The 27856-nt window shown below is 33.2% G+C and overlaps 1 protein-coding gene across 1 annotated transcript in view; it reads right to left on the reverse strand.

The window, feature by feature from the left end:
• Window positions 1-20986, reverse strand: part of LOC129219287 (AF4/FMR2 family member 1-like) — a 203785-nt gene extending 182799 nt beyond the window's left edge. Inside the window, exon 1 of the mRNA XM_054853625.1 lies at window positions 20598-20986. Coding sequence (XP_054709600.1) covers window positions 20598-20617 — 20 coding nt within the window. The 5' untranslated portion in view covers window positions 20618-20986. The remainder of the gene's footprint in view (window positions 1-20597) is intronic.
• Window positions 20987-27856: the final 6870 nt, after the last annotated feature.

Below are 27856 nucleotides of genomic sequence, written 5' to 3' on the forward strand. Positions count from 1 at the left end.
GAGGTTGAATAAACGCTAGAGTGCGTGCTCCTTTATCCGCAAGGCAGAAACTGGCTGTCATAAGAAGAAAATAGTAGTCAAATCTCTCACATCTTTCTCACCACATCATGGTGAAGTTCAAGTTCGTGTTTAATGAAGTTTGTACGTTTGGGTGATCGTTCCGCTGACCAAACGATAGTGGTCAAAACCGTTTTCATTCTTACAGCTAAAATATAACCCTAGCAAGAACTCTAGTTCTTTTGATACTCCATGCTCCCTACCTTTATGCATAATGGCTTTTAGCACGATGCAGCGGTCACCGCATGGCACGGGATAGGATTATGAGGCTCAGACTACATTGTGTCAATTCCGTGCCGGGGCCTTGCTCTAGGCGGCAATTCACAGTTTCTGAGTTTATCTTTTTTCTGTAAACCTCGATACAAAAACTTGGAAGAATCGATATTCTGTCAAATCAAAAGGAAAACTCTTAAGAGTTACTACGCGTTTTTGATAAAAGAAAACAAGGAAAACTAACATTCGATCAGAGCCATAGAAGAACAAGGGCTGGGTCTTAGCGCCGCGAAAGTAGGAACGAGGGGAGAAGTGCCAGTGACGTCACCGGGTACACTCGATCTGGGACATTTGTATAGTGCTTGCTTGCGTAATTCTTCACTCTCTTTTCCGATTTTTATGTTTAAAAATTTCTTGAGGGTTAAGCTTCAAAAAAAAAAAAAAAAATGAAATACAAGGGTAAATGTTTTGAGTCCCATCGACAAGTTAATAAGCGATACTAAAAACAAAAACATAATTAAAATCTACAATAAACATAATTAAAATCCACAATACAAATTTTTAGTTTCTCTTGTGTAGTTTTGGATATTCTTTATCCAATATGCGTGTTTTAAAGGGGTAGAAAGTGGAAATTTCGCACAATAAAATTGAGCTTATAAAGAAATGAAAATAATTTACTGTGCTTGTCAAGTTTCCTCTTGTGTGTACATAATTTTGTCAGTTTAGACTTTAAAAAATAATTATAATATTGTTTTTTCCAACTTGTCTCAAAGAAAATGAAAGAGATAAGATAGATATAAGGAATAACTAAAACATATTGGAATTTCGTGATACCCTATTTGAATATAAATACTGCCGATGTTTTTTAGAGGAAGTTTTTTTACGAAGTAACTATAACTCTGACCAAGAATCTTAACAAATGTTGTTTTTGAAAACTGAAGTAGAACCTCATTAACCTGGACTAATAGAGGATCCATGTCATCTAGATTGTTTAAAACGAATTAAGCAAAATAACCTATAAATTGAACCAATGTTCATAAGTAAAATATTTGAACACAGTAAAAATTGTATTTTGAATTCAAGAGAATGAAATATAAAGTTGCATTAGAAAAAGTTAAAAAAATAAAAATACAGCCTTACAAAAATACGTTATTACGCTAACGCGTTCTTTATTTATAAAGCGAAGTTTAGATTAATAGGTGTTTACTGAAATTGTTAATCAGCATTTTAATCATTTCAATTTAAAAATAACATATTGAAATTTAGCAACGTAAACCAAATTTAAATCTTCAATGATTATCACCAAATTTATAAAGCTAACTTATTTGTAGACTGAAAAATTTCTTCACGTCTGAATTCTACAAATCATTACGTTACAGTAATAAATGAAATCTTTCCGAACATTCTACAAAGTTTTTTTCTGTGATAAAGTCCATTAAAAAAAAATATTTTTGCCGGCTTACCTTTTGTATTCAGAAAGTTTTTCATTCAAATATCGAATTCTTCCAAATGTTCTTACTCGAAAAAAAAGTTCAATAGCATTTTTATATGGGTCAGGAAATTGGTCTTTCAATACAGAAGAACAATTAAATGGCCTAGCTTTTGTACAATCATAAAAACTCTAATGTATCTGATTTAAAAGCTTTAAATGATCACAAAAAAAAAAGCTCCTATACAAAAATAGATATACGATTGAGATAATCAAGATATAGTGCTCATTTTCCATCTCCCCTCTCCCATCTTTACGTCATTGTCACATCAATGCGAATTATTAATTATTTTAAGCATGGGGATACAGTTTTCAAGAAATTAAGTTAAATCTATTGAATAATATTTACAAAGAAATTTCATGCATTGCATCTAAATGCATTGTAATTTTACGGTTAAAGGAAATTTATTACGGCCTCACAGTGCCATTACTAAGCTAATTAAATATCATTATATATAATATTAAGTTGCATTGTGACAGGGTTGAACCAAATCCTACATTAAAAAATAACTTCGTACACCACATTTTATGAAATTTGTCTTGCTCTTTACCTTAACTTTTTAAAATTCTTCCCCCAATTATTTATTGAAGCAGCTTCAAAGTTAGTATTCCATAAAAAAAGCATTAAAAAACAGAAAGGAAGGTTGTATTCCTAATTTTTTGGATGTGTTTTGAGCTCTTTGAAAATCTTGAGGGAAAGCTTAAGTTTCCAGAACTTTTTCAGTAACTAGGCCATCAGCACGTGAAGGCGTTTTCAATACTTTCAAACACAAAAATTTTCGATTCTAAAAAATGTGACTTTTATGTCTACTTTAGCATAACATGAAGGAAAAATAACCTGCCAACAGATTTAGCGCAGGAGCAGGCGCTTATTTCTGAAGAAACCCTAGTCAAATGTTATAAAACATTTCCAAATTAAAATTAAACCTTGAAAACAATATTCATATCCTTATTCATAATGAGTGATTTTTAGCCTTGTCTGGGAGTGACCTCGGCCCCTTCAACTGCCTCTTAAACAACCCTTGTACAGAGTAAAAATTCTTAAATTGTATTTTAGCTAAGGCATACTACAGTTCTTTCGGCATACGCTGTGGATATTGTCCCGCGGAGTGTACCCGATGACGTCAAAAACGAGTTTTCTCCTCTCGCTGTCCACTTCGCGGCGGATGAAAAGATCAAAGGAACGAGCTAGCCCTTGTTCTTCTATGGCTCTGCATTCGATGCAAATTAGACAGCATATCACAACTAAAGAAATCGTTTCATCTTCGCATTTTTCAAAGCAACAATTGCGAAGTCAGGAACCAGGATAAGAGCAAGGGATTTTCCAGTTCTTAGCTAAATACTTTACTGTTGAACCACGAGTATAACCATTTACTTGCAAACAAAAATAAGCAATTATTTTAAACTACTGCATCAATTGAAACTGCGAAATAATTGGGTTAGAACGGGTTTCAGTGTGTGTGTGCGGTCGTTTCTAAAGAAAGTTTTGTAAAGGATATCTTTGGAGGCCAGTTCCGAAATTTTATTAGTAGGTGGTTGCTTCAACAGGAGTCGCTCTCATTCTTAGGTTTGTTGTAAGATGCCATGGTTATGAAAAGCAAAAACATCGTCCAAGACAAAAAAAAAAAAAAAAGAAGAAGAATCAATGATGCTTAATTATGGTCCGACTATTGAACCGTTCTTCGATAAATAATTTCTCAAATTTGATTATATTCAGTCAGCGAAGAAAATTGAGGGATCGTGATCAAAAGTTATTTGAAAAGATTAAAATGGGAGAACGCTACTCATGCTCACTAAACTTAAAAGAAAAAAAAAACTTTATATTTGTTTGATGGAAGGTGTGCATTCCCTCAAACACTCCAACTCGTGCCCCCTCCCTCCTATTCCAATAAGTACAATATATTCAAAGCATTTATAATATGTTATGACACTGGCTGGTTTTTTAGGGTATAATCAAAAATAGCAGTTTTTTCCTCGAAATTAGGAAATTTTAATGATACATCACTACGCACTGGTTATGTTAACTTTGTGCAGCGTTGTATCAAGATAGCGCATGAAGTTCTAACATTAAAACACTTTTTTTTTTCTTTCTTTTTTTTCAAATTTTGAGAAAGGTCATTATTGTCGCCGGTAGTAAACGGCCGTGGGAAGGTGAAGCGCAGTATCTGCAAAAGGAGTTTTTGAGATATTTGAAAAAACGCGCTTTTGATTTCATACTAACAATAAGAAAATGTTGGAGGTTTTTCTTTTTTTTTTTAATTCAAATACAGCAAAAGCACAATTGATGGCAAAACTGCAAAAAAGTGAACTGCAATGGGAAGTGGGGTACATAGCTGCATATGAATGCAATATTAATGAATTAAAATTACTGTCACCCTATGAAACTAAATACTAATATTAATTTATGCCTAACTTCCAGCTAAAATGAAACAGAATACGGAATTCGGCTGTAACTGCCTGACCGTTCAAAATCAGAGCTTATATAAAGCCATTCATTGAAGAGAACACATTAGCTGACCAATTAAATCATTGGTATAAGTTTAGGTTTGCGTTGCATTTCAACGAAAATTAGAAGGGATGTATGTGTCTTTTTATATGTGATTATTTAGCATGTGAATTTTTATTTTTTTTTTTTATTTTATTTTTTTTTTTTTAAAGGAAGTATTGATTCTGTCTTCTTTAATAAAGCGCTGCTGTTAAAGTGGTAATCACGGAAGGCATTTTGTAACAAGACAAAAAATTATTAATGGAAATTGACTTTAAGCAGTTTGAAATCATGAAATTGACTAAATGATACGTTAATTTGTATTAAAAAGAAACATTTGCGAAAGTAAAACATGGATTTTTTGTAATGAAAATGAGAGCGTTAAAACTAAGACTAGGCCATAAATCCTCAAACTTCGGGGACAGTCCCTAAATTTGCATTATTTTTTTTTTTTTTTTTGACACTAGGTCCCCCAAATCTTGTATTAGTACTTCGGAAAGAGTTCCCAAGTTAAAAAAATTTGCATTTTTTCAAAAAATTTGAAAACTTACTGCTACATGCCCAATTTGGAATTTCTTTTCGCTTTTTTCCTGCGGCCTTACCTTGTTCTTCCAGCAGTTGGACCAATAATGCCTTAAACATAAAAATATATCCCCCCTGATTGGCCGACTGCATAAGAATCTAGCGCTGTAGCAATTTCTTACAGGTTTCTTACAGGTTCCTTCAATAAATCCCAAAAATATTTTTAAGTGTCCCTGAAATCATCCGAGGATTTGGGACTATGTCTCAAATTTATGTTCAGAAATCTAATCATCTTAATTTGGAGACGCGTACAACACAGGCTATACAAACATAGGTGTTTTAGTTATCAAAATAAAAAGGTGTCTATTTCTGAGTTTAAGCTTCACGCGAATTATTTTTCTCCGAAACCCACAACCCTTTGAATTAATGAAGGAGTTCTGTGTAGCCCCGATATACAAGCCTTCAAATTATTTTGCTGTCTACATTTACTGTAACAAGAATCGTTCTATTATCTGTAAAATTAAGTTCCTGTATTACGGTAGCTTTATATGAAAAAATTAATTTCGTCGTACAATGACGCTTTTTATTTATTTATTTATTAATATTTTATTTTTATGAATTTATTTGTGAATTTGAATTTTCTAAACTATTAAAATATTCTAACTGTAAAACTTGTCTCCTCAACTCATTTCTAAAGTGAAACTCTAAAATTACCGTTCATTGTCTCAAGATGAGGAAGAAGTGTCCCGTAATTACAGAAAATCGTCAAACTGCTATATTTTCCAAAGCTAATTTCTCTTTCGCTTACGAATTATGGGTAAAGCAACAAAAATCGCAGAATTTCTTGAAGTTAACAAAGAGAGGAGAAATTCAAAAGTTTAACACATCTTTCACTTTTCTTGCAATGCTCAAACAAGTTAAAGAACTCCTTTCGTTAAGAAGTAATGTTTCCTTATTCTGAAATCATTAAAAATTTTGCTTTGTGTAGATGCTACATAACTTAGTTCAAAACAGTCAACAAGTTGACGTACGAGCTGCATTGTCTACGAAACAAATAGTAAGATTGAGGGTGAAAATGATGAATCTTGTGCATTTTTTTATCCCGTTTTTCACAAGGTCAACTATGTTGCTTTCAAAAAAAGACGAACGCCACCGAATTTTTAATTCGCGATGCTGTTGTACAATTCGTTCTAGAAATTGCTCAAATCTGAATTTAAAAGCAAGAAAATGCAAATTTGACTATTGTTGTTGGCTTGGTCCATGGAAGGTCTAAATTGAACCGAAGGTGGTCCAGACAACCTCGGTAATTTCAGTGCAGTTATCCTCATAGAGGTCTGCGTGTGCATTTTGAGTAATTAGTTGTAACTTCCTTTGGATTGCAGGGCAGGAAAAGATATGAGCAGGGTTTGATGCGTACTCGGGGCTGCTACTACAGTTCTGATATCGCACACCTAGTACAACACTGCCACATTTGCAAAAGCTAATTTTCGAGAAAAATCAATTTAAATGTAATGCGCTTTAGCTTCAATTCGTATAGTAACACATTGACACATCTCGAAAATAAGGTTAATTTTTTTTTTTTTTTCATTTACGGCTGTCTTGCTTTTTAACAGAAGTAGTAAAAATGCAAAAAGACAAGCCTATAACTCAAAATCGACAATTTTTGACTTGTGCCGGTGTTGTATTAGGTGTGTGAGATGCTCTTGTGCCATCCTTTTGAATTTTTCCTCTTCGGTAGTATTTCGAATTTTGACTATTTGCGTGTACATAGTTATAGCTTGACCACGAAAAGAAGGCGGACGACCTTGAAGCAAAAACATCATTTGTATCATTTGTAATGGGTTGTTAGTTATTTTGGGACAGATAGGATTGGCGAGACCATGCCCCTTGCTATTCGGTGCTTTCTGGCAGATTCTACCTATTACTAATGATAAAAATGATGTTTCGCTTCAAGGTCATCCGCCTTCTTTTCGCGGTCAAGCTATAATTCATTCGAGTAATGTCAAAACATTGTCTTTTCATGCTCTTGAAGTCAGCTGCACACTACATCATGAGTCGGAATATATTCGGTAAAATAGTTATGAATTTCAGCGTCGTTAACTTCGCAAGCAAGCTGCTGTAGTCTGTTTATAGAACACGCGTCTCTAAATTTGGGAAATGAAGCTGTTACGATTGATGGTCGTAGCAGCACGTTTAATCCCTCAGCCTAGCTCTGATGACTTCTGATGGGCAAGTGATTAAATTATTCCACTTGTTAAAAAAGAGGGTTCGAAAAGCCGGTTTTCTTTGACAATGATGGTTCTTAGCGTTGTGCCCTCCCAATATAAGAAACTCTCCTCTTTCAACTCAATCTAAATGAACTCGTCCAAGGTCAATTGTTTTGTTACCAGAGCTATACTATAAGAGGGGCCTGTATTATATAACCCTTTTATTTCACATTCCTACCTACATTTTCACCCTGAAATAGTCTGTTCAAGCAAACAAACAAGCGCAGAGGGTTTTCTAATCTCTGAGACAGGGTTCGAAATATCCGATATTTTGATATCTGATATTTTCAATTAGCACAAACTAAAGTCTTCAAAATAGTAAATGTATCCTTATATTATTCTTTATTTTCTTATATTATTATTACAATATGTAGACTTAAAATTAAAGTTTCTTTCATTATTTATATCTAATATTTCGTTTTACATTTCTATCAATTTTAATGGAGTTACTTTAGCATTAGTCGTTTTACTCATTTTTCTTCTGTTGGCTACTTTTACAGTTATATGATTCAGATATAAATAGCCCTCCTTACCCCCCTATATGAGCACCCTTGCTTTCTACCATTGTTTAAAAGACTGACACGTTCAAAATTTTCGATCACACATGCAGATGAACTTTTTAACCGTTTGATATACAGATGATGTCAAAACGTATGTAATGGCGCCAAGGCGGTAATTCGGAAAAAAAAAAAAAAAAAAAAAAAAAACGGGTGGAAGCCCTTTAGTAATTACTCAGATCTTAGTATATTAATTGCTTGAACTCCGTCTAATATGTAAACATTGACATATAAAATAAGGGGAAAATGGCTGGGGTTGAGTTCCCGTGCAAATAAAATGGAACATGAAATGAGTGACATCTAGAAAGACATCAACTCACGTTACAAAAAATGAATGACATTTGTGAGCTATCAAAGTCTACAATGACACATGAAATGAATGACGTCCCCCTGACATCATCGTATATCAATGGGTTCAAGTTATAGCAAGAGATTTTATTAGTGTGTTAAGGGATTAAAGTTACTGATACCATTAGCGATTACCTATTTACAACCGTTTTCACGTACCATTCCACAAGAAAAAAATAAAAATAAATTCCAGGAGGATTCCAAGACACATAGGTGGTGGAATCTTTTTTATAAATAACCGAACCGATCTGACTGTTTAACAAAATATCCCAACATAATAATACCTTAACCATTCTTCTCATCTACCTCTTTTTCATAATTCCTCCTTTTGTGAATGTGGCAAGGAATGGGGTCACGAAGAACATTATTCAACGAAGTTCCCTCGGCCACGCAGGGGAATCAAAATTGTATATTTGTAGGTCTTAAAAGTGAGAGTGATTCGACTTGTATTATGTACTTTCTTGTAAGTGATTTTGAAACGAGCTGTATTTTAAAATATAACTGATAAAGCTAATTAGTAAACATTTGGAATGGTAATTTGCAATGTTCACTTATACGAACATGGATTCAAATGTTATTAATGTAACAAATGGATTGCATTTTAATTACATAGGCGGATGATTTCCTTCATATTGAGTTTCCTTTTCGAAAAATTTGAAATTAAGACGCATTTTCAAAACTAGTTTATAACATTCGCTTTGGTAAGGTCATTAAGTTAAAATATTGCAATTTTATGCAATGAAATTATGCAATTTTATGCATGAAGTCATTTGAGTTTAAATTTTAAAATCAAAATGAATAAGCATAAGCAAATATTGGTTAAAAAAATCAATGCCATTATTCATATTACCACCTTTAACGTGTGTGATAGCATAATTGTCGCCTTTACAGGACGCAAAATTCACAGAGCATTACCTTTCCCCTCCCTGTTGTTTCTCGAAAACTGGGTGAAAACTGAATGAAGAAATATACTTGCTAAAATGTAATAAAAACATAACTCTCTTTTCCAAATTTGACAAAATAATGAAAGTATTTCATTTTAAATATGGACAACAAAAAGTTCGAGTTCGTCAAACTGTCTAGGTGGGGGATTGTGGGTGGCAACTTGATCAACGCCTGTCACCCAACAAAATTTCAAGATGACACAAATATACTAATGGGCTGCGCGCCTACTCGCTTCAGTCGCCAACCCCCACTCGCCACCTGCGGTGGATCAATGTCGCCCGCTGCGGGTGACAATGATTTTATCGCTGGACGTCCTCCGGACATCCGGGGGTTAGGACATCCTCAGGCCTGAATGTCCAGCCCCATAAGGTTTAGAGGGGTTAGATAGGGCGGAATGGCTTCCCTTGGATGTCCTGTATCGAACGGTACAGTGTTGTCCTGTTAGACATTCATAGTCTGGAGAAGATAGGGTTACAGACAGACAGACGCGCAAAGGTTTTAAAAGTATAAACTATGAGTTTTTTGGTATATGAGTAACAAATCCTCAAATTACTTTTGCACTTGTATCAATAATCCAATTTAACATGTCAAACAAATTAGAAAGCAATAAGCACGGTCATACTTTTTTACTTACTTCATACTCTCTTAAAAAATTCCAGCGATTTTAACTCAGACTGAGTAAATTTTCACTCCTTTACAGTTTCGAAAACGCACTTTCCTTATAGGAGTGAATTTCATTCCTTTTGCGGAGCGGTTATTTTCACTCCATTTGGATAAGCTAATTTCACTCCCTTTGGATAAGTGTTTTCCACTCTTTTTTCAGACTAAATTAATACCTAAATGAGCGACTGCTTTCTGTTTTGGAAAGTCGCTATTTCACTCTTTTTTAGAATAAAATAGATAAAATCATTTCACTCTCATTTGGTGAAATTGTTTTTTAAATGTGTTTTCATGTGCTTATGCTGTGTATTTGAATTTAAAACTGTTTTTAAAATTGTTATTTCATTTGAAAAAAAAAAAATAGGTTAAAAAAGTGTGAAAAAACTGTTTTTAGTGTTTCCGAAGAGGTTGCACAAAAACTGTATGGTAAGTACGAAGACTTTTCTAATTTATTAAAACTTTAACTGGTAATATTTCTTGAACTACTCGTATATCGTTACAAATCACCCACGTGCAATATTACGTACATTTCCGAATTTAAAGATTAAAATAAAATTAAACAAACCCACACATTTCCAAATCAATAGATTTAAAATTTTGAAACTCTATATTGATATTCTCGGTGTGCCTTTTAACATTAATAATGTTTTAAAAGTTACCTCAGTTCAAATTAATTTAAAAAGTCACTCAAATTATGACAAGATACGTTTGAATTCAATTTTGTTTCTTCGGGGCCATTCATAAATTACGTAAGGACAATTTTGGCAATATTTTTGACCTTCCCTTCCCCCTATGTAAAGTTATGTAAGATTCCCTCCCCCCCCCCCATCTTACGTAAGATTCTTTTTTTTTCTTCACAATAATTAAATAAAATATTACATCACTGGGATCGTTCTTAAATTAACTATCATTATTATTTTTTAAAACCTTTTTGAGTAAAGAAATGTTTACTGTAAGGAATCTAGACCGAATGTTTTTTCGACAAATAATTTTTCTATATGATGCGATACTAATTAAAAATAAGACATGCAAAACACAGAGCGATTCTTTTATTATATTTTACACGTTTCATTCTTTGAAACACAAAACAGCTCATCCTATAATACATACTTTTAGCTTCCTGAAGCAAATGAAATATAATATTTGCCAAACCACTTGACCGCGGATTTCTAATATAAAATATCGGCTTGGGAAATATTAGTAAGAATGGATCTACCCCCCCCCCCACCTCCAAGCAAGGGTATGTAGAGAATTTTCCACCCCCTCCCCGTCAGGACACTTACTTAATGAATTGGATGTTACACATATGAATGAATGTATTGTACAAAGTTTATGATACTCTTTAAAGTTTATTATACACACAAACAATATTTGATTAATTTAAAATATACGCAGTGGTTGGAGCTCCGACCAACGGGAGCGGATTCGGTATCCGACCTATAGATTTGCGCATGGTCGGGTCTGTAACACCTGCCTAAAATATATATACAGTACACACACACACCAAAGATGGTAACGACTGTTTCAAATGTCCTATTTTTGATTCGATGACCGAAACAAAATTGTTGATGAAAGTTTTATTCATTTGGAAGAAAAAGTTACAAAAAGTTCGCCGTAACATTGCACGTGGATGATTTGTAATGATATATGAGCAGTTCAAGAAATATTAACAGTTACAAGTTTCAATAAAAAAGAAAATTCTTCGCACTTACCATGCAGTTTTTGTGCACTTCCTTCAGAAACCTCATTCGGCAACAAATATTGCTTAAATTCATTAAATGAAGACATTTAGATAGCGACATCCACTTGGTACTCGCGACCAACGTTGGGTAAGCCTAACGTGGAGGTATAGAAGATTCTCCCTAAACAAAATCACGTGACAGAATCGAACCAATGAAAATGTTTTTGAGTCCTCCTTTTAAAGAATGTTTTTATATTTCGCTCATCAAACGGAGTGTTTCCGAATTTCACGCGAATAAAGAAAAGTTTTAGTCTTGGTTTTTTCGTAAAGCGTCTTTTTTCGATAAAGCTAGCACTCAGAAAGAATGAATGCACCCGCAATAGATTTCACTCTTTTTAAGAGTTATTTTTTCGCTCTTTTGAATTAAGAGTGTACTGATTTAAGGAATGTTCACCTAACACTCGAGAAAACAAAAACATCAAATTTCAATAATAATCAACCAAAATGTAATGAACAATAAATTAAAACCCCTATCTACAATTTTAGGTTTTCCTTTGTTTTGTTGAAAACGACAAGAACCGGGATTCTTTGATCATTTTTTGAATGTATGTTTCTTTCACACAATGTAATAAATTTCACATCTAATATACAAAGACCGTGCTTTCAATGTAATTTGCTTACGAAGCCCCAGGGAGCAATTTCCTCATTATGCGCAACTCTAGCTTTGTGTAACTGTATCAGTTTGAGTTGTTGCTTACCAAACGCATAGTTAACCGAACTGACAAGTTGTCCTGGTGACCGCTTTTGTCTTACAATCAGGGCTTAACTTTTAATGTTAAAAGTGAGGAAGCAATTTTATTTGGAATTAATTTTTATACTTAAATATTCTAAACTTCGTCCAAGATGTAGAAATGTATATAATATCAATAAGTACTGTAGCTTTAGACCCCCTTGACTCAAATTAAGCCCTGCTTACAGTTTGTTACTCTGATATACTGCCATTAAAATTAGTATAATTTTGACTGAAGCACTTTAAAGTGTCTTTTACAAATTGAATTAAATTTTAAAAATTCAATTTCTACAAATAAAATAATTCCGAAACACTTCAAGCACAATCCTTCAATATCGCCCAATCCAAAAAAAAGTGGACATGAGGATGAAAATTCGAATTTCATTCAATATGGTTGAAATTTTGCATACACACTGTTAAAAGTATACTATTTCATATTTTATTGAAAAAAAAATTTCATTTATGTCATTCACATTCTTATTTTAATTACTAAAGTGGAACTATATCAGTACGAACTAGACTGCACCAAAACTGCTTATGTTGCATGGTCTATTACAGCTGAACAAATAATTCTAGAAATCTATAAAGTTTCACACATAATCTGACATTCATTAGCAACAGTTTTTTCCTGAAGAGAAATGTCTACTAATCTTCACTACAAAAGGTAAGCATATTTAATTATTCTTAATTATTGTATCACACCCGCAACAAAAAAATGCATTTATATTTCCAGAGAAAAATTTATTTGCCTAAAAGTTTTGAAACTTTGTATTCTAAAATAGTTTACTAAAGTATTTTGAATAACAAACAGAAAAAAAAAAATTAATGTTTTAATTGGAGTTATTAAGCGTTGCGGGTGTGACGTGTTCCTGTTGCGGGTGTGACATTTAGTTAAAGTCACACCCGCAACATCTTTTAAAATTGAACGCAAATGTAATTCTGGAATGCATGTAGATGACAGCACTAATGTTTTAACCTTTGGCCTTTGACTTATTTGTCTAGACCCCAGTTAATTCAAAATTAGTATCTTTAGAGCATGTGCAGTTGATTTATTTAGTTTGGTATTCTATATTATTGGTTCTCCTAAGAAACATTTTTGTATTTCTTGATTTATAATTAAGGCGACTATTCAATAAGGTAAGATTTGTTTTTTTTTTTTTTAAATAAATTTTTAAAAACCAAAACAATATTTTATCTTTTTTAATATGCATAAAAGTGTATAATTTTGCTTTCAGCATTTGACTTTTTCCCCCTTTACTTTTTAAAACAAATAATGTAATATTAGGGACAGATTATTTTTTACTTCAAATTTAAAATAAATATAAAGAAATAATAAAAATAGTAATGAAACTTTTATTAAAATATTTATTAAAAAAAACTTTGTATAAAATTCTGTCAGTTAAAGTTTTAAATGAATCAAAACTTAATGTTTTTAATTTCATTTGGGGTTAAAAAATTCAAAGAACTTCAAAAAAAAAAACATGTTCAACAATATATTCTGGGACTTGTAGTGCTATATTTATTCACTTTACACATTTTTTTTGCAGAAGAATGAACAGCACTGAAAGATTCCGAAATCATCGTAAAAAGATGAAAGAAAACTCGGCTAAATACTCGGAATATTTTCGAAAAGAAAGGGAAAGAAACAAAGCAAGAATAGAAATTACGAAGAAACTACTTTAAAAAATTATATCTGTGGCCATGAAAAAAAAAAAGAAAATGTAGAGGCAAAACCAGAATGAGAGGCAGAGAAAGTGTAGAGAGAGAAAGAAATATTCGACAAAAGGGGCCACACCATCTCCAGTTGTAGAAACGGAGTCGATGGCAATTTTTTGAAGAGCTCAAACCTTTGGTAATGCAATCCATAGACAGGTACAATCTTCTGTTAATGTCATACAACCATAAAGACTACAACATTAAAATTGCATGGTCATACTTTGCAAGGACTCATAGATAAGGAGCTGTGGATGGTGTTGGTGCGGTAACAAAAAAAAAAATGGTGTCACTTGCCGTTCTACAGCTTAGAGCAACAGTCAATTCTGCATCGGATTTTGCCATTTGAGCAGAAAAGGCTCTTAAAAAAATCAGAGTACTTTATTCTGCGGAGAGCGACATCAAAAAAGATGTTGCAAAAATGCTTCACGCACGCTGCTGCTTTGTACAAAGCTATACCAAACTTACAATCGGTACATCATGTTGTACCGATCGATATGGGTACAATTCAAGTGGCAGGCACTAACTGCAGAAAGTGCACTGAAGATAGTTTCATTGCTGCCTCAGTCGGAAACGATCTCCCTTGGTAATATAAATGCTATTGGAGATTTTGTAGAATTAGTTTTGTTTTCTACCTCAAAAAAAAAAATTGGTCAATTCAAGCAAATAGATGGAGAAGACATACAAGTAGAATACTTGGGAAAAAAACCCCTTCAGAACATGTATACATCTGGCCCAATCAGTCAGACATATCATGGGAGAAACAGAACATTGTAATAAGAAAACTAACACCCCCTGAAATCATCAATTCTAGATTGGAAATGAGATTTATGTAAAAAAAATTTCCTTAGTTATTTGCAATTTCTCTTATTTATTACTGTGCTAATCATAAAATGTCTGATTAATAACTATTTGTGTATGTTGTTATTTTATTGGCCACACACCCGCAACGGCAACTTTGAATATTTTTTACAGTGAAACTAATTGAGTGAGTATCTAAATTTTTGTATAGAATAATTAGTTAAGTATTACTGTCTAACATAAAAAAAAACCAGTTCGATCAGTTGATATAATTCACAGAGTTTTGAATGTTTTGATCGCAAGATGAAAATGCATGTCCTTTTTATGTCACACCCGCAACGGGTAGAAATTAATTTTTTTAAAAATAAATAAAATATCAATCAACTTGCAAATTGGCATCAATGTACCTGCAAGTAATCTTTATTGAAAAATATAAAAATTGAAACCTATACTCTAAAATATTTTTGCTGATGACTAATTTAGTTAGTGTAAATGTCACACCCGCAACTTTGGATTGGGCGATATAGGGCTCAACTTTTGCATAGAAACCTTACATTCAACATATTAGACACAACTGTAATATAATCCAAATCTTATCTAGATATATTTTTAAAATTAAAAGATAAGAAAATGTTTGTTTCTGCACAGAATGTTTCTTTATCCCTATCACTGTTAGCTTGTCTTATCTTGACTATTTTCGCAACAAGTATCTTGATTACTAAAATCCGAATGTTTTGTTACAAGTGAAATAATTATTCCTCTACGAGCTTCTCACTTACTATTTTTTATTAAAATTAGTTTTATTATAGTATTATTATTTTGTGGCACAAAACAAAGAACCTCGATGTTTCGAGTGGTTTTGCTAACAACTGACACGAACTGAATTTGAAGAGATGAAGAGTTCAAGGCCCCCACCCCCCTTCTCCCTGAATATGATTTTCCTGCAATATATAAATACACCATGTACAAACTTATATTGAACGAGGGTTTATAAATACTGCGATGAAACACTCAAGCGAAAAAATCTGTGTAATCAATAGAGTTGAGACTCAATGCATACCAAAACTACTCAGTAGAAACAAATTCAAACACGAAATCTCTTCTTCATTTAACGAATATTTTTGAGAGAAAAAACATCAAAGTATGAATTTTAATGTAAAAAAACCCATCCAAATTTCGTTTTTCCTGAAAGTAGGCTTTAAAAACAAAAACAAATAATTCGTGTTTTATTTATTTATTTATGTGAGGAGGTGCAGTGCAGCACAGATTTCATTTAAGTGTTTTTCAACAAACTCTACATTTTTTAAAAAGCACGTCACAACATTTACTATAATTGCAATGTACAACATGAGCAACGAGAAGCTCTCTCTCACACACACACACACACAAGCAGTTTTTAGTCATTCAATTCCTCAATAAAAATTTTCACTCATTCATGAACCCGTGATCATTACTTCCATCAAAATAATAGTAATTTTTTCTTCCCGTTTCAGAAAACACGTAAAATGTATTATGAATCTTAAAGAAGCATTTCTAACATATTACTTAATTTAGTCTTTCTATTAAGCACCCAAAAAATTAAATGCTTTATTCATGTGCATGCAATGAGCTATGGTTCATGAATATGATTCGTACAATAAAATGCGATTGGTCCTTTTGCATTAAAAATTATTGTTTACGATTGTAGATAATATCGCTCAAAAGTTGAAATCGAAATAAAAATTTACCTGTATGTTCAAATATTTAATTCGGCACACGAAAACAAAACGGCATTTAAAATTAAATTTTTGAAAATATGCATGCCCTTGTATTCTTTTCTTAGAGGAGCATTTTATTTGAAATGTACTATACAATTAAAACCCGGGAGAGGGGGATCGATAAACATATAGATCTAAGAAAAATTACTTCATTTTTTGTCACAAAACTCTTTTTCAACCTTTTAGTTTTCAAACAATATTGAAGTGTTATTATTCAGAACATCTTCTATTAACTAGAATTTTTTCTTGAAAACAAATCTATGGTTGCAAAAGATCAAAGACAATTTCTGAAGTGTCATGTGTTGATCACATTAACTAACTTGTTAGCTTTCTTGTAGTCTAATTTGCTGATTTTCTTGTTTGATTGTAGTATTGTAATTATAGTGTAACTTTTTAATCACAACATTTTCAATCATATAACAATGTACATAATTTCTAGGAATGTTTTGACTGTTCATTTTAAGTTGAACAATTCTTTTTAAAAAAAATTCCCCCTAAGTTGAATTTCTGCATCTAGTTAAGATTTTTAAGCTTTCTTAAAAAATAGTTTAAAGAAGCAATTTAAAACAGAAACAACAAATTAAAGCTAAAACAGTATAGCCATGCACAGTCATTTTGGGGGAGCATGGGTAAACTGACCCATTGGATTTTCGAAACATATTGTGAATAAACATCGATGAATGTTTTGTTGCTTTCTAAACATGTCTAACTTGTCATGTGTAAAATGCATTATTTGTCCTTCCCCCCAGAAAACATTTAAATAGCAGCCCTAGACCGCCCCCTCCCCCTTTTATGTTGTTAATGCCAAAAATTCATCTGATCACAAAAATCATCAAAAATGATAGCAGAACTGTTCAAAAGCCACACTAAACCAGTTTTAAAAAATCTTTCATTTAAAACTAGTTTAAGCATTGCCTAATTATCTACTGTAGAAAAGTTACAATCTTAAACTGGCGCTAAAAAAAGGTTAAAATGGGTACGTACTCGAATTCGTTAAAAGGAAAACCGAGCGAAAAAAATTAACAATGAGTAAATCTATGTCGTCACCTCCGGCGGAAAACAGCTGCCTTCTCCTTTTGCTCGCAATGAAATATAACGTACCGAGAACATTACAAAAACATAATTTTGAAAATTTCATAAAAAGAAACATTGAAATGGTGAAAAACCTAAACAAATGATGAAAAATATTTATGGATTTTTCCAGACAGTTAAAATAATGACGATGCCACATTGCATATTTAAAATACTATGAAGTGGTAGAGGATAATAATAGAACAGCAAACCTCAATGAGCTACAAAATGGCATCAAAAAGTAACCTTTTGCAGTACTATAAACATCCATGTACGTAAAATAATTTTCGAGCATTAAAATTTTTGACATGCGCCATAGAGCAAGCGCACACTAGCTACTAAACAGCATATCACGAGGAAATGTTTGGTACCCAAGACGGTGGCTTATGGCACAGGCTGCGCCATTGAAATTTCTTGGGGGATGTTCTTAATTGTTTTTTGCTCATGTAGAGGTATCGCTCTTGGGGGGGGGGGGCAAAGGGTTTGCATTCACTACATTTTATTGGGGAAAAGCAACAAAATATATACAAAAATGCCAAACTACATTATATTTCTAAAACCCAGGTCAATTGACCCCCCTGATTGCCCAAATGAGGGTCCTGCTTGGAGGGATGGGCAGCACCCCTGCTGGACGGTACATTTGAAACGTTGCTAAGCATTTGCCACAGAGCAAATCTTTATGCTCTTTAAATAGCAGAGCTGGGAAAATGCCATCTTAAACGCAGACGTTTGATAATTGCAAATTTAAAACTTTGCCACGTGCTACAAAACACCCTCCCAATCAAAGTATGCTATCTGCAAAGTTGCGTTATGTTATGCAGCAAAAGATTTCACGCCTTACAGATACAACACAATGGCTGTTTTCAGTTTGCCACGTTATAATATAAAAAAGCAAAACATCGACGTTATCAAGTAGCAGCTGATGGTAATGTACTAAGCGCTATAAATATATGCATATAAACAAAACTCAAATGGTAAATAAGTATCACAAACAGTTTATATAGCATAAATGCATAAATAATCTATCACAGCCAATATGTATGTTCTACTCCTCAATTACCCAAAGGCAAGCCCGATTAAGAACATATGGTAACTAGGCCGTGTTACTATGTTGTGTTGTATTTCCCTTCCACTATAATCTCAGATGTTTTAATGCTATAAACTGTTACAAACTTGGATTCAATTGTATTGATTTAAATCAGTACATTGAAGAAAAAGTTTTGACTATTACCATTCGATGTAGGGAAACAAAGTAATAATTCAGTGTTTGAATGTGTACAAAAATGCTATTAACTTTCTTGAATTTGAATGCAATAAAATATATTAAAGTCAGTAGTATATTAAGGTTCAAAATTTAATTTTTAATGATTCCCTTTACATGTAAGGCAGGAAAGTATTGATTAAGCAGTTGAACTAACACAAAAATGCTTTGACTTTCTTAAACTGGTATGTAGTTGTTTTTTAGTGAGTATCTATCGAAGAACAAAATGTAATTGTTAACAACAAAGTAATAATTTTACATTTGGACTTGGATAAAAAAAAATGGGAACCCATGAAAATAGGGTCGGCTGCCTGCAGATGATCGTGTATTGATCGTTGCCTGCACTGAAGTAACTGCACACGCTTACAATATAATTCCAGTATGTTCTTTAATAACGCAGAAAATACAATAAAAAATGGTCGTCATAAAGAACGTAATTTCGTTCAAATCTATGTACCATGCATTTGTTCCTTTTTACATATTATTTACAATTAATAAAAATTTAAAACGAAGTACTATATCATAACAATTAAAAGGGAAAAACTGGAAAAATTCCTTAGTCGCCAGTGGGCGGTAGTAACAATTTCATTAGGGGCTATTTTTTTGAAGTAGTGTCCTTTTTTTTTTTTGACTCAAAATGAAAAATGCTTTTTTGCATTTTTTTGAAGTTAATATGCCTAAATACATTTTATATTCATTATGTATTTTAATAAGTTTATTCATAAAGGCTGGAATTTGATTTTGGTGGAAAAGGTTACCAATTATTTAATGCCATTTTGTACACCTTTAAGGTCATTAATTTATTTTTTAAAGTAGCCGTCGGGTGCCCAGGTGGCGACTGACAGGTTTTTTAATCGCCATTGTTTTTATTTAATCGTCCTGTGGTCGGTGGGGGATCGCTAATTTTGCCTTTTAATTGCAGTACAATCTCTTCATATCACACACGTGAGGTACAAATCCGCATAGGAAAAAAATTTTGTTTCAATTTTTAAATAGTGTCATTCGTTCAAGGAAATCTAGGAAGAAATTTCCATACGCAAAACGCAATTACGCGAAACCGTTAGCTGGGCTGCTACGGTACTAATAATATACTCCGTGAAAACAGCTGATTAACCTAGAGACGTCCGCAAAAGGCACGTAGTTGCAGTGGCATTTAACAGTCGGCACACTTTCTCTCTATATATTTCTGCTGATTATGAGACTCATATTTTCAAAAGTAAAAAGCAATTGCAAGCATTTAGAAAGTAGCCTCCAGCAATGACACTACCACTATTGTAATGGGGACAACGGCCTCATTAAACGTCAAAGATTTGAGACAGCAAAGCAGTATCAGTTTTATCCCAACTTTTGCCTCTTATACTGAAGTTATTTCCTCATAGCAAGAAACATGAAATCTAATTATAAATTTCATAATCAAGATCACATTTTTTGATATAGTGTCACTGTATAGACGAAAGAAAATATCAAAACATACTGTACACTAATGTACTAAGTACGTACTATCAAATAGTGTGAAAATTTTTAGTATTTTGCTTAATTATGCGTTATAAATTTACACAAACCGAATGGGACAATAGTCGTTAATTACTATTATGGTTTATAACATATGTTATCAAAATAAATACAAAATAAGTTAATATAATTGAAACATCACATCGCGTTCGATATCGATACGTAAATATGGGCTAGGAAAAAATTGCATTGAAAGTATTCAAATGTCAAATTAACACACACGAAACATCTAATTCAAATGAAGTTAATTATCAAACAACAATGCAGCACTTTGTTAGTTTTCTATATTTCTGCATATTTGGATTAATTTAGTGACAATCTTATGAAAGAAAATAACGGGGAAGGGTATAATAATATTTTAGAGAAATATTTTTGCAGATAGAAAGGTCATTCAGTTGGGTAATTATTTTAAAGCAAAAATGAGCAGAAGATAAATAAACAAAATAAAAATAGTCAAAAAGTACTTACTTTCCAGCAAGATTGGACATCCTTTCTTTTAACCTGAAGCCATTAAGGCTGTACAACGTGTGTATGCTCAAAAGTTAATCATCTCAACATAATCCACATTGAAAAGTAAAGTTAGCTAGGCTTCTCAAAAACTTCGAGCCTACCCCTGGCTTTAGGTGTGAAACTGTCGATAAGCAGCTCGAACGAGGACTGTTAAAAACAGTCTGACAAGATAAATAAGCTTCACATTTTAAAATTCAAGACATTGTAATAAGAATATCACACAATTCGCTACGCTAAAAACACTTTCCAGCCCTTAAAACGCACAGCACATAGTCAGAAGCCAGGAAAAATATTTGGCAAATGCCTTATTCCGATTCCTCTGGAATCGGGACTTGTTTTCGATTGGACGTCAGGGTTGCTAACTCGAAACCCCAACGTACTGCCAAATAGTCAACCCTAAGAAACGCCATTTTGAACGAGGCGCCAAGTGAAATCCCGAGGCCGCTTCCGTTTTCGCCAACGCGTCGCCAACAGAGGCAGCTCTTCTTTTTTTCCCCCCTGACTCCGCAGATTACAATACACCCGGGGATGGAAAACATTAACCGTATCAGTAAACACAAATGAAAAGATCGCCTTTTTACTCCTCGTTCAAGAACGAAAATTATCCTTGCTGATTGCGGCATTCAACTCAAAACGCAAAAAACAAAAGCAGGTTCTTTCTCATGAAAAATAAATTTCAAACGCGACATTCAACAACTGAAGAAGTGTTTCAGTTCAAATAATAGCTTTTCCCACTATTAAATTACAGTAGAGCGTCAAAAATCTGAAATAATTGGAACCACAGGAATTTCAGACATTCAAATTGCTCGAATTTTTGAAAATTACCGGGAAAATACCATTTCGGAGAAAATAGCATGACATTTAAGCAAATAAAGGGGTTATACAACATATGAGTACAAAACAAACAAAACAGCAATTTCGCTACAATGTGTAGTTACAATTTTTTTACAAAACTAACTCTCATTGTTTGCTGAACATAAGGGAAAATTTATTAAAACTTCATGAGAGTGCGTTTGGATTTTGTATCTTTTTCTCCCGAATTAAATTACAAGTAAATGCAGTTTTTTGTCGTTTTATGTTTTTACAACAAACCAGCCCATGAATTCAAAAATGCTTTTTATTTTCAATGATTTCAATAAAAAATAGCCGCACCATCTTCAGCTAACTAAACATACATTTTCTACAGCAAAAATAAATTAATGTAAGAGCAGTTTGATGACATTTTTGAGATTATTTACTTTATCAAATGTTAAAAGAAAAACTATCTTCCCCTCTTTACATATTTTATTCATTCATTTAAAAATATGAAAAGTGAAGCATCACAATCGGAACGCCCCTCTAACAAATTCACTCCAAAGATAAAAGCATAATTTTGCCACAAATTCGTACAAATGCGAAGTTGCGTTATGTTATACAGGGATGGCCAACCCGTGGTTAAAGTGCCACACTAAAGCTTATCTAGCAATTTTAAAATTGAGAAAGTAATATCGGTTGCAAGAACTTTGTCAGACCCTAATATTCGAAGAAAACCATTGAAACCATAATTGCGACTTGTTTATATTTAATTACAAATGTAATGATAACCATAATGTGAAAAATATCATTAGTATTATAGGTTTATCTAGAAATAAAGTCTTACTTCGCATAAATGCTAGGGCGAAGGAGGTTGACACACAAAGTGGCTCAACTACAATATTGCAGAACTTATCATTACTTTGAATGAAAACTGATACTACAGATAATGTGTAGTTCAGTTAAACATATTTGTCATACCACTGAAAGATAATTTCGACATTGCCGAAGAACTATACTTGCGCCCAAATGGGGGGGGGGTGTCATTGCGCAGACTGAGCAGTGAATTACTGCATTTTTTAATCATTTGAAATCTTCTGCGCTAGATATTGATTTTTTCTTTTTTTTTTCTCTTAATGGAATAAATAATTACCACGTAGTTGCCATTTTTGCTCAAGTGGGGATAAATAAAATTCTTTAACTGGTTTAGACTTCTCCGATGATGGGAGAGTAAAAATGTTAACCTTATGTTTATTTTTTGTTACCCAACGTCTATTTATTTGTTTACGCAAAATATGTTGTTCAATTTTAAACAACATACTTTTGCTGTTAAAATTAACCGCAATCAACATCGCTGCAAAAGAAAATAAAAATGATGCACTTTTTCCCTTACACGAGTATAATTCTGAATGGTTTTTTTTTTTCAAAGTCGGGGGGGGGGGTGGGAGGGGAGCTTGATCACCCCTTTGAAGTTCCTTAAATACGGGCCTATCTGTCTCTTACTGACCATCTACCTATATCGACCGCTATATTTATATATCGATCTATCTATACGATCTATGCATATCTACCTCTGATGGTAATTAACAATCTTTTTCTATGTATGTAAAACAAAGATCATGCATAAAACCGCGCGCTTTATTTATTTAATTATAATAGCACGATAAAAAAAACTCTCTGATTTTATTGAATCAAATGCACACGCAAATGTGTTGCGTTAAATAACAACAGCAAAATGTTGTGTGGGGGGGGGGGAATAAATTCTTAAATGGGGAAAAAAAGAAGCAAAAGCAAGCGCTGCAGTTGGATCACATGGCCATAAAGTAATAACCATCGTAAATTGTATACTCTGCTAAAACTTCGGCTATGCTTGGAAGTAGTGGCGTGCTCCAAATTAAAAAAAATGTAAGAAAAAAAAAAAAAACTATTGCGTACTTTTTGAAAACTTTTTTTTCTGAAGACGGTGAAATGTTTTTACTATTACATAGTTAAATTTTAAAAGAGAGGTTTTTATACATTTTGAGGGATGAGTTTAGAGAAAATTAAACCCAGAAAAAAATGCGAAATAAAGAGTTTTTTTTTTTTTCAAAAATTCATAAAAAAAATACAAAAATTGCTCTATTTGCAAAAACGTTTTTTCATCACACTTAAAATTAAATGTCCTACATTTTAGCACAAAAAATACTTTTCTTGCGCAAATGGTTCAAAGTCTGTGGGGTAAAAAGTACTAAAAACTGCTAAAAATCATATGAAACATTGGATAACTTTTTTTCTGATTGAAATATCAATGTAAATTACAGCCTTTAGCCTTCCTCAATAAACGGATTATTCAAAGCAAAAAGAATTTTGAATTCGAACGAATAGTTCCTGAGATTACTGCGTTCAAACAAACAAACAAACTCTTCAGCTTTATGTTATTAGTATAGATACAACGCAATGACTGTTTACAGATAGCTACGCCAAAATCAATAAGTTGAGTGAATTAACCTATCATGAAAACAATTTTTTGCTAAAGAACCTACTGCAGTTTCATGTCTCATTCTACTCTGATTAGCAGAAAAAAAAAATTGTTGATTCTGGTGACCAAGTTAAAATTTTCCGGGTTTTGAAAATTATTAGAGTTGCTTAAACTCGGAGTCCGAAATGGAAAGTAATACTGTACGTACACCTTCCCACTTTAATCATTTTTCTCCCTTCTTATTACTGGTGGTGTGGGTGTCCAGCAGCCCCACAGTCCACAAACACTTTGGGGGTGAGGAGTGCTCGTGCACCAAAGCAACCCCTGAGTCCTACCCCTGCTCAAAGTAGAGACCATTGCACAATCCACATCGGCAAGTAAAACGCAGGCGTTATCGAAATCCTTTTGGAACACATTGTGTTTGAAACAAGCATGACTCTAAGGGGTGCGTCATAACCCTTCCCCCCTTAACTCCACCAGAGATAGCACAAAACTACGTTTTGCGGACTACAACTTCAAGAAATTACAGCGGGAGAGCCACACACCTCCTATTTGTGCATGAATATAAGACCTATTATCCTTCCCTTCCTATTTGTGTGTTTATTTCAATCATGACCCCTTCCAAAACCAAAAGCTGAGTCCGCCCTTTTAAGCACACTTTTTACATTTTGAAGACTGAGCAACGATCTGTATATTCAGTTAGTTCATTAAATTGCTGTCAATTTACTTTTGGAAAGACGGATTTCGTGATTTCGAAAAACGGCTTTCATAGAAGTATTTATTTGTTTATTCTTAAATTCATTAATAGAGAAACTAATACGTAACATTAAATTTACTCTCCAACCCAACTAAATACAGCCATTATTTTTATGCTAGCTGGTAGCAGGCCCCTCATTTCGCTTTTTTCCATGACTCTAAGATTGCTACTCAATGCAAATCATATCCAAAAACAAAACGAAAAAAACCCACTCTCATCGATATGTAAATACATTCACTTCTGACGCCAGGAGGCAATAGCCCCCCTCCCCTGACCCCCTAAATGAGGGGCATGTATATCAATACTAAAATTTTCAATTTAGATTTTCAGAAAGGGGATATCCACAGTGATGATGATGTCACCCTTTTTTTCAACAATTTGACCCTCTTCCCCCTTTGTTACAAAGTGTCACACTTCACCTAGTCCCCTTGTCATATGTCACGCTATTGCTCTTGACGAATTTCTCTTACGAAATGTGCGATGAAACAATTTTTTGTTACCCCCTTACCCTCCTTGACCCAAACTGTCACAATTTAAAATAATTCCGGCCCCCTAACCTATCATTTGCGGACAACCCTAAAGACATAAAAAATATTACATTGTCAAACATAAACTTGTTTTTTTTTCCTCCTTACTTATTTATTTACTTTTTGTAAAAAAAATGTTTTACCACTTCATTTTTAGTTGTTTAGTTTAAATTTGTATATCCCTTTTAGAGCAAGCAGTATTCCCTAATTTACCTCTTTACGGCAAGAGAAACGCGGCTAAATCAAACGAAAGCGATGAATGAAAATAAAATCGTAGCGAAGCAAATCGTTAAGCACTCGCCATCATCCCAAACCTACTATTATTTTTTGATGAGTTGTTGATTCGTTCTTCAAAATAGACACTTTTTGTCCTTTTCCGTCCTTTCAAGCGAATCAATTACTTGACTCTTGGCCTTGCAGCCGTGTGGTCGAAAAATAACCAACTTTACCTAAAAAACAAAATTGCAAACAATCGAAACAGAAACTTTATTTACTTTTTTTATGATTCATTCGCGCATTGAGGAATGAAATTACCCCTCCCCCCCTGCCCGCCCTCACCGTCTCTGGCATTTGAATGATATCGTCGGATTTTTAAGAACTTGTTTTGTTTTTTTTACTTACTTATTTATTTACTTTTTGTAAAAAGTTGCTTTACTATTTTATTTTCAGTTGTCGTGGGTATCATTTTATTGTAAAGGTGAATTGGATCGCTTTGAATTTTTCCGTCGCGGTTTTGTTTAAATTGAAAAAGTATTGCGTTTTATTGTTTTGTTACTATTAGTTCATGTGCTTTATTCCAACAAGGATTCTTTTGATTTTATTTCTTGACTTTTGTCAGAACAGTTAGTTTACGGGCTTCTTTATTAGTTGTTATGGTAACACGAGTGCAGCACAGAATGTAATGGAGAAACATGTTTGTTAATTGGTTGTTTACACTAGTTTTATCGAAGCCGCTCATTAATATTAAATACGTTCATGTAAATTTGGCGAACAAAAAGCCATAAAAATCGTTAATATTTCCGCTGAAAGTCCTCAGAAAAAATTGATTTTTATTAATTTCATTAAAAAACAAATCTTAACGAATTTTCTATTCCTTAATATACAATGGGTACTTCAAATCTGAAAAAGAATGTTTGTCCAACCTCCAATTTTAAGGAAGTTAGTTTTTCAGTAACGAATTCACTGTTAGACGAAACTATTGACTCTTTTTTTTTAAATTTTGTTTTAATAAAAACTTATCTCGATTTAGTTTTACTTTGTTAAAATATAGATAAATAATCGATGAAAATTGTGAAAGAAATAGTCCTAATTTCAGATTTGCTCATTAATTAAATAAAAGATTTAATGTAACGTTCAGAATGTTTTAACATTACGTTTTTATTTCCTTTTACAATAAAAGGAAGTACTGTATTCGCGAAAAAATTTTCACTCAAAAATCGACCTTAATTTCCATTTTGCTCACCCCCGAATGAATGTTGATGTTTTTTTCGACCCGACCACACGTGCATATATACCTAAGAACATATAGACGCCCGAAATATCCATTTTGACCATTCCCGAGTTAATTACAACGAGTTTCCTCGTGACGTCTGTATGTACGTATGTGTGTGTGTACGTACTTGAGTATGTATGTCGTATAACTCAAGAACGGTATGTCCTTGAAAGTTGAAATTTGGTACGTAGACTCCTAGTGAGGTCTAGTTGTGCACCTCCCCTTTTGGTTGCATTTGGGTGTTTCTAAAGGTGCCTTTTGCATCTTGGCGATATATCACCAGTCCTTTGGTCGCCAAGTTTGGAGATTTTTTTTTTCTAAATCTAGTTTCAATTTGGCCACTGTTGGGGATATTTAGAGAGTTCACTATTGAATCACATTAAAATTGCCAATAATGGAGAAATAACATTAAATTGGTGTAAAAGGAAGTCATGTGATGCACACATCAGCTCGTTTCTTTATGTGAATCCTGGAAAAAGGATAAAATTCAATGGAAAAAATTCCTGGATTGCAGTTGCTCAGTTAAATCGTTGACACTTTTTGCTCAAATAAAAATACTTGAACTGTTTACAGGCTTCTCCGATTCTTCAGGATTTGAAAATTTCCCCTTTTGATTTGTTTAAATTTTACTTAACGTCTATTTGTTTGTTTGTGCAGCCTAGAGACATTCTCTAAAAAAAGATAATTATTTTGAATTTATAATTGAAATAAATAAACCAGGAAATAAGCTATAAGCATTTTTTAATCAATTTTAAATTCGACATTTGAAATCTTCTGCGCTAGATATTGATTGTTTCTCTTTTCTTTCTACTTTCTTTTACAAAAAAGGAAGTGTTGTATTCGCGAAAAAGATTTCACTCAAAAGGTGGCCTTAATTTCCATTTTGCTCGCCCCCGAATGAATATTGAGTTTTTTTTTTCATCCCGACCACGCGTGAATATATGCCGAAGAACTTATAGGCATTTTGACGATCCCTGAGTTAATTACAGCGAGTTTTCTCGTGACGTCCGTTTGTACGTATGTATGTGCGGTTGTGCGTATGTATGTCGCATAACTCAAGAACGGTATGTCTTAGAAAGTTGAAATTTGGTACGTAGACTCCTAGTGGGTTCTAGTTGTGCACCTCCCCTTTTGGCTGCATTCGAATGTTCCAAAGGGGGTCTTTTACACCTTTTTGGGGTAAAATCATTG

The sequence above is a fragment of the Uloborus diversus genome, chromosome 3, assembly GCF_026930045.1.
Source record: "Uloborus diversus isolate 005 chromosome 3, Udiv.v.3.1, whole genome shotgun sequence".
Lineage (NCBI taxonomy): Eukaryota > Metazoa > Arthropoda > Arachnida > Araneae > Uloboridae > Uloborus > Uloborus diversus.